We start from the raw sequence: 14,751 nt of genomic DNA on the forward strand, positions 1-14,751 counted from the left end.
TCACACACTAACTGTCAGTGTAAATATAAATGTTGTCTCTATAATTTTTGTGAATTATGGACATATCATTAATGTCTGGTAGAGTTAAGTATCCATGCTATAAATTCTATGGTCTAATTAGCCTACATTATCCTACTAGTTTTTAACTAGGAGTATTGCAGCTTGCACAATGTGTGAGGTTTGCCAAGTGACTGAAGTTGTCCTAAAGAGTTGGGCAGTTTATCTTTTACATTTTCAGGCAATGTATTATTTTTACTTTGATGGTTATCTAATACAGAAAGATCAATCCAGTCCAGTCTTTGTGTTATGATTTAAGATCCCCTATATAACTAGAAGTATGGGGTTATTTCATATACCCCAATCTTCTCTCTTGATTAGTATTAAGTTGTGTCAACAGCATTAGACAAATTTAACTTAGAATGAAGGTGTTTCTCTAAATCTGTATGAATCCCTTTAAAATAGAGTGGCATTCTTGGATTGATTTTTATATAATCAGACTATCTTCAAAGGTTTGAGATTGGCAGAATAATTTTTTTTAACTCATACTAGGATTAAAATAAATAGCTATTAGGATGTAAAATTCTGGGTTCATCCATTATTACATCAAGGCAATATTAAGTCTGAGTTATTTATTTGAACCTCAGCAGGGCAGTTGGCAATAATTAATTTTTGTGAAAATGTAAAATTTTGGTATACCGCAATAAATTTTTGTTATGCAATGAAATTTGAAACATTAGAAAAATGGGTACTTTGGGATTATACCGACCACACCCAGACATGAATCGTTATTTCACATTTCGTTTCTACTGATTACTAGATTAGCGTAGAACAATATTTCGTCAATATAAAACAGGAATTGTCTTATCGCAAACCCCTCCCCATCCTCAGACAGAGGTCAAAGTCGAGCGTCTAGTAGATAACGTGATTGCAGTCTCGCCGCCCGTTCAGCTGGTGCATCGCTTTGTTGTACTTCCGTGTTTTACCTCTACATTTCTCCAAACACAAAAATTCAACAAAAACAATCATTTACCAAACTAAACTCTTTATTAAAAAAACACTAAAAACTTGTTTTTATTCTTGATCACATTCCGCCACCCAAAATGCGAGTGCCTCCGGCCATCAGCGCGGGCATTGACAGCACCTTCGGTGCTGCCCCGCGCTGATGTCGACGAAAGAAAAACATCCCTCGAGATAGTACCTATCAGTAAAATATCAAATTCTAGAGGGGCTAATCAGAAATATAAATTGAATTGTAATGGAAAGGCAATTATGTACCGTGCAAATCACGTGATGCCGCGCGGCCTGCCGTAATCAGGATTCTCGAGAAAGATAAGATAACAGCGATCACAATACCTGGAAATGCTTGTAAGTTTGTAATTTTGTAATTGAAGAGTTGTTTTTTCGTTCTATCATGTTTGTTTCTATAAATTTCTATTTTTGTGTTCTTCATACTAGTGTGGTCGGTATAATCCCAAAGTACCGAAAAATGTTCTCCTATATTGTTATGTAAAACTGAAATTACCAAATATTGTATCGAAAAACATTATGGTTGTACAATATTTTTACAAAAAACAAATCAATATAAAACACAAGAAAAGTTTTGAAAGGAAGCAATTTTTAAGTATTTAGTGATTTTGTAATAGTTGATAATGTTTTTTGTACAAAGAAAAATAATCAACTACATATCTAAAAATTCTAACTTAGAACAAAAACTCTACATACACTCCACTGTGTGTGTACAGTATGTGTGTTTTTTTTTCAATTATTTTTTACAAAATTTAATCACTATTTTGTTCTGTGGCATGATTTTAGTTCATAACACTGATTTTAAGTCATCAAACTCTTTTTGTGATAATAAGAACAAGAATATTTTACCTGTCGTTCAGGTTTACAAAAACATTGACGATGTCATTCATATTGAGCAGTATTTAGATGTCATTACGATAATATTAAGATTCATAGGAAATAAGTTAATAAATAAAGTCAGATAAAATAGTAATTGTATAGTAAAATCTGAATAAACTTAATCGCTATGAAAATTAGAAACTAAACTAACAATAGAAATAAAACAACTTTAACATTTACTAACAAAATATGAATTAATTTTAAAACAAAATTCAATAGATATACTGTAAAAAAAAAAAAAAAATAACAATAAGTGCAGTGGTGCATATTATTATAATTGTACAGTAACTAAATTATTAGTTTAATAAGCCTTGAAACAATTTTGCACGACATACAAATGTACAGCAGAATTTGGCATTGTTCACACGGCCATCATTATTTTCAAAATAATTCTACAAAACTTTATAAATTCAGAGTTATGCAAGTTTTCACGATCCATTATTATACATAATGTAAACAAACTCATACAATATTGAGTACAGCTGAGCAAAACAGACAATGATAATGAACAAAAATCTGGTAAATCACTGCACTCATGGAAATGAAATAATTTGGATAGTTTGTTGTTGCATCCAAAAACTCAGGAAGGAACAAACAGTCAATGATATCTAGTGGAAATACAGCGGATTAAGTTGACAGTTTAATGCCAAATGCCTTACGCATCTTACCAGTGCGTAACTCTGCATTTGGCTCGGCCGAACGGCTCATAAGATTAAGATTAACCAGCATATGTGTCTACCCCATTAGATTAAGATGAAGGAATTATTTACAGTATGCGTTAGAATGACAGACATGCTTATTAAAAAAGCAGTTCCACTAATACCTAAAATAGTTTATGAGGTTTAGCTGAAAATGTTGTGATGAGAAACTTGATCCTGACTCTTTATCAAGGAATCGTTATTTATTGTAAGTAACAAATGTTCCGTCAAACAGGCTAACTTGGGACAGTTTTCAACTTTCCCGCCGTTTTATGTCTACTCTTAGTGGAAAGTTTGCTTTCTCATGTAAAACTTAGGTCTTAGTTAGAACTTTTAAAAAACATTTTCAAATTTTCGCTAAATTACCCAGGTTGCTAAAAAAAAATTAAAAACATTGTGTCCCAAGTTACCCTTGAAGGTTGGCTAACTTGGGACAGTCATATAAATTCTGTGTTAAAGAGTTGTTAAGGTCTCTGCAGGTTAACTTGAGACTGAGAACTTTGTGGTAAACATTGTTCATGCTAAAATAACATTGATTCAACCAATTTTACAGTACGTTAATGGTGTAAATAATGAAGTACCATACTATATTTTCCCCATTGGGAAAAAAATAAAACGAACAAAGAACGTGAGGAAAAAATAAATTAAGACTCAAGTGTGAAATACATAATTATTTTAATTTGAAAAACAAAGTGTTCCATAGTACACATGGAATTAAAACTATATACTTAGTCCATTTCATATGGAAAAATATATCTTCCCCTTGACACATTGATGGGCTTAACTTCCTCCAAGATCTGTGAGAAATCCACGGTCATAATGTCATTGATTTCTGGAAAAATATACACATTCATGGCTTTGGTTGATCTTCTAAAAAACTTTACTTCAACATCAGAGTTTTTAACACATAAAACCTTGCCGATAAACTTTTTTACACTTTCCTTTTTAGTTCCCTTGTCATACAACACTTCAACCACTACGAAAGAATCAAGAGTGAGATCTTGCAGTTGCACAGTTTTTTTAGGCAGCGCACCACTACAACCTGGTCTTTCAAGCTGCTTTTCTTCGCTGACATCTTCATCCTCAGAGGAAAAGTGCATCTCATCAGACATATCATGAAGAGAATAGTGTCCATCCGAATCCTCGTCACTGGATTCTTCAGCTGTAGGCTTTTTTCTCTTGATTGGTCTAGTAGTTTTTGCTTCTGTTGTTTCAGGTTCACTAGAGTTCTTAATTAAGTCATCCTGGATCACACTTTTTCCTGGAGCAACATCAATTTTTTTCTTCTTTTGTTTTCTTAGTGGAGTTGTTTCACTTTTTCGTGCCTCTTCAAGGTAAGCTTCAAAGCTGTTTACAATGAGAGAGTGATTAGAACCACTGATTGCACTGTCTTTAGATTGCGGCTCTTTTTTCTTAGCCAACCTCTTTAAAACCTGATCTCTGTTCAAATGACCAACACCTGATGCTTTGAAACCTGACTTAACATTGTTGACAGTTGCTTCCTGGCCCATAGAAACTAAACATTTATTCAGTAGACAAGGGAAAACATCTTTTGAAACTCCTCCACGATTTTTGCTCTTCCATTCATCCAAAACTTCTCTCCACTTCACCTTTAGGGGTTTGAAAAATGCTACGTCAAGCGGCTGGCAAATACCTGTGCTGTTAGGTGGTAGAAAAACAAATCTTTTTTTGTTCTTTACACACTCATAAATTGACGAATCAATTATCCTCTCGGGGTGGCGTATTCCACGCTGTACTATAACATTTTTTCTTCCCGGGTCATCTGTTAAGTTTGTTTCATCATAATTAACAATTAGATGAGGGTCCACGTCTTTTAGTGTTGCTGTAAGTTCATCAAAGTACTGATTCACTGTTTCAGCATTCACACCTGCTCTGGATCTTTTAACATTTTGACATAAGCGTTTTGTCAGGGTATTTGAATATCTTTTAACAAAAGAAATAGTCCAATCTCTGCCTGGCATGTTGTTCTGAAAGCTTCTTTCACTTACATCTTGCCTGTCCAAAAATGATTTCACAACTAGTCGAATATAAAAAATGGTAAAGGGAAATCCCCAATCTCCAGCCAAAGATATACACTCTGCTATTACTTCCTCACTTTCTTGATCAAACACATATGGACAGCCAACCTTCCCAGTGTTTTTTTCATTTTTGTATCGGTTTAAAGTTGACTTCGACACACCAAACATTTCAGCCGCTTTGCGAAAGGACATGCCTTTTCCAACTTCCGTAAGTGCTTTTTCCATTTGTTCATGATCAAAGTCTTTATATTTTCTCTTTTTTAAGTTCTTTTCTTTCTTTTTTCCATCCATTTTAGTCAATTTGGAACAATAAAACACATTATTAGTTATTATACACTTTTATACACATAAAAAAAACAGAGCAGGTTAACTTGGGACACTGTCCCAAGTTAGACCACTCAGTGCCTGTGGGAATTTTTTTTTACTAGTCAACTAAAGTTGGCAGCACTGGAAGATCAAGACATTGAAAGTGTACTACATATTTGAGGTTATGTTTTGAACTAATTCAAACCCTAATACATTTAAGAGTAATGTGTGTACAAGCAAAGTTTTGCAAGGTTCAATTTTAATGATAAGATTATAAGTACATGTTTTAGTTACTGAATGACACTTACCTGATGATTAAAAGTCCAGAATGTGATGAAAAACCAGTAAAAATACACTGACAGCACACTCAAACTCTTCAAAGCTCATTAACTCAACTCCACATGGGAGCAGTAAAAAAAATAAACAAAACAACAAAACGTCCCAAGTTAACCTACTGTCCCAAGTTAGCCTGTTTGACGGTTTATGTGTTGTCTTTATGCGGACACATATTACCATTACAAAAGTTAAGGATTGAAGAAAATTATTGTAGCTTATGACTAAAGTTGTGGCTTTGATAAACAATTATTGACATATAACAAGGAAAAGCAAGAAAAAAGCAAAATCTAACAAATCTATCAAGACCACACAACTGAACAGGAACAGCTTATAACTAATCACATAAATAGAATTTAATCATTGGAAATTAAAAATATACAGATGAACAAAAGGCTTACTACCGCTAAGGAAAAAGTCCTTTCTGAAACCAGAGAAATAGAAACTCAAACACCAACTAATTATGCGCTTCCACCACGAACTCATCTCTCTTGCTAGAAATTGCACAGTTGAAAGTAAGGCAGGAGCAAATGGAAAACAAACTTATGAGCCTCAGTGAACAAATTCACAAATATGGAGTTATCCACGCACAAGAGGAAACTCTGGAAGAACCACTACAAAAAGCTACACCACCACCTCCAAAAATTGAAAATCTCTGCAATAACACAAACACCAATAGCGTAAATACCTCAACTAGAAACAAAAGGCTTAGAGAATGCAGGGGAAAAAACTTCTTCAGTGTCTCCCTCCAAAATGCTAGGTATTTGGCTGCAGGCAAAGGTGGCTCGCAGTCAGAGCCAAAGCTCCATATTTTCAAAGTCAGCAAATGCCCACCAATCACGGCTAAACAGCTAGGAGAGAATGAAACGTTAGAAGAGTTCTTCAACACAAACTTTAATGAGGCTTTAAATTTATGTCCTCTCCTTTCTGTGGATGTTGACTGTACAGAACACCAAGAGAACACAAAAGCAATAGACACTTCAGTATTACCCCAACCTATAGTAGAACACTTACCCTTAGTAAAAGCAACGAGAGAAAACTATACTGTCCCAAAGACCGACACTAACTCTGCTCTTGTGATATCGCCCACACAGGCACCCTCACAATCCAGGCAACATACATCAAACCAGCAATCTTTTTTAGACAAACTCAAGATGAAGGACACGAGGTCATAGTTGAATCAACAATAAGGTCCACACAGAATCAAAATAAACTACAAAAACTCACCATAGCTCACCATAATATTGATGGCCTTCAAAACAAAATCGACAGACTGACTCATTTTTTGCACAACTCTAACCCAGACTTAATAATTCTCACAGAACATGGTCTAAGTAGAGAAAAGCTGGAAAACACGAGAATCCTTGGCTTCAGTCTCATAGGTGGTTTTGCCAGACAGCGGCACCAAAAAGGTGGAGTGGCTGTATTTGCGAACTTAAAACTGGAAAACAAAATAGCAGTAACATCTATATCAAGAACTATATCAGAACTTATATGCGAAAGTATTCTTCTGAAAATTGAGCTTAAACAAAAATTTCTTCACCTACTAAGCGTATACAAGCCACCTTACAGCAACTTGGAAAACGCAATAAACTTTTTATCATCGGAACTAGACAAAATCGTAAACATAAATGACCCGATACTGGTGATGGGAGATGTAAATGTTGACAACCTGGTTGACAGTTGCGACAAAAGAACTCTGGATGAAATGCTCCTTAGCTACGGCTTGAGAAGGCTTCAACTACCTCCAACCAGAATAACTAGTCATAGTCGGACCTCTATAGATTTTGTCTGTACAAACACCAGAGAAACACTAATAATTACTAGAGTGCAAAAAACAGGTCTCTCGGACCACACTGCACAGCTATGTACTATCATCACCGATATGACAAAGCAAACACTGAACCAATCACAGAGAAGACAATTCACTACACGAACAGTGCAGGAACTGAAGCACAATCTTCAAGCACAAGATTGGTCAAAAGTCATACTTACTGAGGACGCGGAAGCTGCATACAAAGCATTCAATGCAATCCTGCAATCTGCTATGAACATAGCGTGCCCTCTCAAGATAATAAAGAATAGAAGAAAGTTCACCAAAAATATTTGGGACAGTGAAAGTCAGACTCTAAAATTGCTGTACTTGGAGGCCCTGAACAGAGAACTCATCACTGGTCACCCTGATGATAAAAAAGAAACAGCTCGAAGGAAAAAAACTTACGATCAAAAACTCAAAACACTTCGAAAACAGTGCAACTCAGCTTATATAGACAGGTTTGACAACAAATCAAAAGCCATGTGGAGAGTTATAAATAATGAAAGAAAAAAAAATCAACCAAAAATCAACTGGAATGTTTGAAAATAAATGAAGACATCTCGGATTCTCCAAAGGTCATTGCCAACCATTTGAATAACTTCTTTGCTACAACCGCTGACAGAACACTTAACAAAAATGGAAATAGACCAACACCAACGTCTACAATAGAACTAAATAACCTGCTCCAAATTCCAAAATTAAATTTTTTTGAAACAGATGAACTAGAAATTGAAACAATTATTGACTCGTTAAAACCAAAAACATCAACAGGTGAGGATGAGATCTCCTCCAAACTAATTAAACAATGCAAACACGAAATCATCATCCCACTAACAATAGTTGTCAATAAATCACTCTCTTAAGGAACATTTCCCAGTGATCTGAAACTCTCAAGAATTTACCCAAAGTATAAAAGCGGAGCAGCAAATGAAGCCACCAGTTACAGGCCAATCTCTCATATCAACATTTTCTAAAATTTTGGAACATGTAGTACGAAGTAGACTTCTGGGACATCTCAAACAGCATAATCTCCTTACATCTAGACAACATGGCTTTGTGAAAGACAGATCCACCTCAACAGCAATAGCCCAACTAATAGAAGCCGTAATAGACAAACTGGAAAAAGGACAGATCGCCTCAAGTATATTGTTGGACCTCAGTAAGGCATTCGACTGTCTGGATCACAAACTTATCCTACAAAAGCTGCAGTATCTGGGAGTCACTAACAAGGAACTAGACTGGTTCAAGAGCTATTTAAGCAACAGGAAGCAGGTAGTCGAAATCACTCATATGGAGAACAATACCGTGAAGAAAGTAAAATCCGAACAACTACCAGTGAGCAGAGGAGTACCTCAAGGCTCCGTACTCGGACCTGTTTTGTACATTCTAGTAACTAATGACTTCTCAGACTATCTTAAGGACTACTGCAAAATAGTAATGTACGCTGATCGCTGATGACACAGCTCTGATTTTAGCAAATAAGGACAAGGACCAACTCGACATAGACTCTTATTGCATATAACCAGGCAAAACAATACTGCTATCTCAACGATCTGGTTTTAAATGACTCGAAGACACAGCAATTAATTTTCACAGCTAGACCAAACAACTTCCATGGCGTCCCAGAAATAACAACAATAGAAACAGGAAAATACCTTGGAATAATCTTAGATCAAAATCTCTCTTGGGAACCCCATATAAACCAACTCTGTCACAAACTTAACAGCAGCCTATATGCAGTACGGAGAATGAAACAAATCAGCAGCACCCGAGTAGCTTTAACAGCTTACTACTCCCTGTTAGAATCTCACCTGAGATATGGTCTGATTGTCTGGGGAAACACGACAATCGCAAACCTTCAACGGGTACTTATTATCCAAAAAAGTGCTATTAGGGTTCTAAAAGAACTAGGACCACTAGACTCGTGTCGAGCAGCCTTCAGGGAGTTGGGAATCTTGACTGTGGTAAACATCTACATCCAAGAAACAATCCTCTTTGCAATAAGAACAGGCCACGCAAGAACTGGTGACAACCATCCCTACAGCACCAGAAACAGGAGCAACTCCCTCCTCAATCAGCACCATCTGAGCTTGTTTGAGAAAAAACCGTCGTACAGAGGAGTGCTGTTATTCAACAAACTGCCCGAATCCTTGAGGAAGCTTCCAGAGAAGAACTTCAAATCTTCCTTAACATGTTGGCTTCTGGAGCGTCCACACTAAACCGTACAAGAGTTCACCCAATGGAGAACCAGCATCTTGTAATAACAGATACTGAATTGAACACAAATTGTAACACTAACACAAGTGACCTTTGCTCTGTTCTCTATGAATATGTGCAATAAAAAAAAATATAAGTGAAAATAAATGTTTTAATAACCCTGGAGAAATAGAAAAGTAGGCATGGGTAGATTTTGTTTTATCTTTCTTATTTTTTAGCTGTACCAAAATATTCTTTACTTTAGGTTAACTCTTACATATGCCCTTGTTCCAAACCTCTTTATTTGAATTGTGAAATAACAAAACAAAGACTTACACATTATAAACAGAACCAGATAGGACATAAAATAGTGAAACCCTTTGTTCATTTTAATACATCTAACTATTTATCTTTGTATTTCAGGTGGGGTGGATGCATTGTTGCACTGACCACAGAAGACAATGCAGACAAATTCATTGCTACTGTCAAGGAGCAGTTCTACGCCAACAACCCCGATGCTGTAGGCCAGAATATTAAAAATCTCATCTTCGCCACTCAGCCTGGTCAGGGGGTTCAGATCTACAGCCCTCATGCTGATTTCATTGTTAACTAGTCAGTTATTGATATGAATCCAGTGCCTTACAGTAAATAGCTACTTAATTGTGCCAAAGTATAGCAAAACGAATGCACACGTGGCATATGCTGTTTGGTCCCGTATGAGGGTGCATGTCGGTTGTTGTAAGCTAATACTGAGAAGTGATATATTGACAGAAGTATTGTGACATGTAGTGGAGATTTTTGAGCTTTGTTATCCCAAGAGTATCTTTACAAATTTAGTTCTGGACGTTGGCAACACGTTGATCTATCTTACTTGTAATAGTTTGGTGCCAAATATGCAAGTACCACCACGAAATATGCACTTGAGTGTGGTCGTTAACTGCACGACATATGCCATGTGCTCGAAAATAGTTCGATATTTTATCCAACTTAAGCTTATTGACTAACATTTGTCTGTGAGATAAAATCGTGAATTGATTATTTTACAATTTAGTAAACCCAACTTTTACATAAAATTTACATTTTGGCAGTGATAAACTAATTTGTTTATAAGGACGTACCAACAAACAAACATTGTTTCTGAAGCATAAGAAAGTTAGGAAATATTGGTTTATACAGCCAACTTATTTACATTCTAAAGTGGATTTTTGAGTGAAATTGTACATTCCTAATCAAATGTATTGGAGACCAGAATAAAAATTATCTGCCTGCAACCTTTATCCTAGTAAAAAGATGGGTCTGTTAAAGATGGAGATATTGGATTTTCTGTTATAGCTTCTGTTATCTGCATACTTTTTATTCCTTCGGATGAGTGTTCCAGTCCATTGGAATTACTTTTTCAGTTGACATTGAAAACATATTACTCGAATATAGGTAAATATGGATCAGTGGTCAGGTTCTTTTTTATATTTGCAAACTGAATAGCTAAGACTAATTGGTTTACAATTTTTATCCTAAGTACACATATGAATCCTGAAAATATAAATTACGACTGTAATTTTGAGATGATTAGATTATTGCAATTAGTCATGATTTAAATCTTCTTGTCTCCTCTTAGCTTGTCAGGTCTTTTGAACAATATTAAAAATAATGACTTTATGCTTCAGAAGTTTTAACATAATTATACATTTTGACAGCATTTTCCAATTCACCATTGCTTATTAATTATTTTGTAAACTGTACTGCATTGGCAATAACAATTAATTTGCTATGCTAATAAAAATTGTTTTCTAGATTTTTCAGTGAATGTTAGTAAGTTCAACAGGTATGATAATAAATTATGGGTAGTACATAAATCAATGCCATAGACACTCAGAAATAATAATATTTTGGCACTATGTGCTATATTATTCTAAACAGGTTCAAATTTATTTCAATCTTTTGAAAGTTTTTTTTTTTTTTTTTTACACACAGAATTTATAGTTCAAATTTCTCTTTCTTTTGTTTTGCTCCTAAAGAAGTAACTAACCACAACTTAGATAATACTCTGATATAAAAATGGGTTGTAAGTTAGTATCCTTTTAAATATTCAGAAAAAAACCATGTGGGTCATCTCATTACACTTCTTGAATATTTATTTTGATATTTGTATTTGTAAGGAAATATAAATATTTTCTATCAATAAGATTGTACCTAGGATATGTGCTACATAGTTCAATGAGTTCAGTGCCATCTAAAGACAGTGCTAACATCATAAGAGTACTCTCTGTTGTAAAAACATTGTATAGCTCTCAGTTGCTGTGAATGTACAATCTGTATTTCTCAATAAATAACTGATAATTTAACTTAATGGAATTACAAAATTTTACAGATTGGTAAAAGTATTTTCCATCACCAGTTCAGGGATTAATGAACTAATATGCCTCATGAAAATCAATTTGATGTTCTTAAAGATTAAAATTATATATATAAAATACATCCTACTTCAACTTTAGTAGGTTTTAGTTCCTCCATATTTCTAGTTCAGTTCCTCTTTAGACTAAATCTTGAAATATATATTTAGTTTGCATTGAATTGTTATTAAAATGGAAAATGGGTGCAAACTTTTTAAAGTGTTAAATTATGTTAGTTTTAATGAATTTTTAAACATATTACTTATATTGAATATAAGTTATAGTTGATTGATAGTGATTATGAAGTTATAGTATTTTCTTTATCTTAGCAAACTATATAAACATATGGTTATTTTTATTGCTATTTTACAATAATGAAATGTTAGTTTGTAAAGTTTGTAATCTGTAAAAAGAAAGTTATATAAAAATAATAAAATAAATTATATTTAAAAAAGTACACATTCTCTAATTTAACCATTTGAGTGCCACAGTGATAATCTGCTGCCACTAGAAGTTTGCAAAAAATGACACTGTAGTGGTCTGTTGCCATCTTATATTCTATGGATTACTACTTTTGATATTGTTTATTTCTATGTCCTATGATGTTGGTGGTTTGTCTAACATTGTCTAAAGGCCAATTTGCACTGTCATCCACGGGTGGAATGGAACAATATTGCTTAACACGACTGTAAAAGTATTTTAATGGGGCTATTCATAATCATGAATACAAGTACATACATGAATACCCATAAACATTCGTGGACGTCTTGTATGTGTCCATGCAGATCATTTGTGGAGCGATCAGTTTGGAGCATCCAGTGGACATGCATGACGTTAACTGTTGCAATACGATGAAGTGGGCAGGAAAATATGTTTACACTACAATACTGTACATATGCAGTTTGTCTTGGCAGGTCCAAAGATATGTACCGGACTTCCATGCTAGTCACAGATTCTAGTGTAAAAAGTCCTTTTTATTTATTTATTCTTCCAACGGAATTACACCACTTGTACATGTAATAAGTTAAAAGGAGTATAAACTATTAATAGCACTAATATAATGTATACATATATAATTAAATAACAGTGATAATAAGTTAAAATAAGTAATAAAAATCAGCGAATTAGTAATAAATATAAGTTAACAAATAATCAACGAAAAGGTAAAAAAAAAACAATAATAAATAGTTAAATATAAAAACGAAGCAACAGTAATAAATGTGTAGTGTATGATAAGAATTAAATAACAACTAAGTGATAACAAAATTTGACACATGCAAAAGTAACAATAAATAACTAGCGACATGCAAGAAAAGATAAATAATCAGTAACATGCGTAAACCTAATAAATAATCAACAACATCTTAACATCTTAAATAATTTAACATTGACATAAATATAAACTAAATCCACTACATGCATACCAGTGACGTGCGTGTTTGAGTGTGTGTGTGTTTTATTGATTTTTTGTTTTATAACTATTGAAAAGAATTTTAGCCATAAAAGTGAATAGTTGTTTTGCTTCTTAGTTCTATTTGAGAAATGCAAGGTAGGAAAGGTTTTGTCACCACGCATTTTTCGAGATTATAATGTCATTTTTTAAATAAGTTTTGCTCCAATAGTCTGAAAATTTATTTTTATTTTTGGTGATTACATTACATACTGTTGATTCACGGAAACAAAATTCCTTCGATAAAAAATATTTGTAGTTTATTAGCAAAACAAAATATTACTAACAAGACTTCTAAAAAGTGTTTTACTTTTTGATATTTTTAACTTTTTATATTATAATTATTTCGTGATTTTTCTTTTTTTTACAAACAAGGTTGTAGTGAAAAAGAAACAAACATTTTACACCAAATATGATAAGTATTTATTAGGTCCTTCACTTGATTTATACATTTTTAGTAAAGTACTGCAAAGTGCCCTCTATTACCTCTAGTGCATGTGAGTGTGAGCATAAAAAAACTTGAAGTTACAAAATTGTAAGTCAAGTAGAATTTTTACATAGCAACAAAAGAGTTGATGTAACAAAACTGTTGGCTGGATCAAAGCTCTATTAAGTAATTAAATATAAAAGGATAACAGGAGTTTGGACATTTGCCATCATTATATGTTATGAAAGGTATAACACAATGTTTCGAGTATTGGAATCAATCCTCTTCGTCAGGTGGGGGGGATATTAATACATACAAAAATAATGAACAGAAAGAAGAAAGGGGAAAAAGGATTCAAACATACCCAAAAGCTGCTTGGAGTCCAGTCCAGGCGTTGTCACTGCACAGGACAGGATGTAATTAAATATAATGTACAGTAAGGTAGGTAACATACATTATTTTATATTTAATTTTGAAATGAGTTTTGTTTGCATCTGTGCTTTTCTACTAGTAACTAAGAATTGATTATGGTGGGATTAAAATACAAATTTCAGCAAACATTGTTTATAAAAGTTTTAAATACCTGTTTATTAACATATTTGTGACAATATTTTGAAACTGTGCTCAGTTCAGGGAGCTAGTCACCATGGGTGTGTCATCATATAGTAAGAAATTTGTCCTATATGGGTTAAATTAATAAAGGTATACAGTGCATTTATTATCTGCTCCCTTATTAATGTTAAAATAAGGATATATTGATTCAAAAAATGATAGATTCTGGTTTTTATACACTGTTTACTATTTTTACGTGTAGTAGAGAAGTTTATTAACAACAAATATAGCATACCTAAGTCGTGAACTGTTGTAAAGAAATTCACATTCTTTAAAAAATGGCAGTGATTGGAAAGCAAAGAATATATACGTTGACAGTTTTTCATTGACATGCCTTTAACATGTTGACAACAACGGCTTATTTTCAGACTTTTTTATTTGCTGTTGGTTTTTTCAATAATAATAACCAAAAAGTGATCATTTTTTACGTTAAACGTCTTAGTATAACAAGAAATGAGTGTAGCCTACAAAATTTTGCACAAAAAATCTATTTCAATATGTTTTTTCAATGTTTTACCGTGTGCCCCATGTGGTACCTTAAAAATTAATCAATCGTGCACCTGACAGGGTACATTATAG

At 33.7% G+C, this 14,751-nt stretch overlaps 1 protein-coding gene across 1 annotated transcript in view; it reads left to right on the forward strand.

Moving 5' to 3' along the window:
* The window catches only part of LOC124362688 (N-acetylgalactosamine kinase-like), a 74,896-nt gene extending 62,756 nt beyond the window's left edge, over positions 1 to 12,140 (forward strand). The window contains 1 exon segment of the mRNA XM_046817395.1: positions 9,717 to 12,140. Coding sequence (XP_046673351.1) covers positions 9,717 to 9,906 — 190 coding nt within the window. The 3' untranslated portion in view covers positions 9,907 to 12,140.
* Positions 12,141 to 14,751: the final 2,611 nt, after the last annotated feature.

Source organism: Homalodisca vitripennis, chromosome 1 (genome assembly GCF_021130785.1).
Source record: "Homalodisca vitripennis isolate AUS2020 chromosome 1, UT_GWSS_2.1, whole genome shotgun sequence".
NCBI lineage: Eukaryota > Metazoa > Arthropoda > Insecta > Hemiptera > Cicadellidae > Homalodisca > Homalodisca vitripennis.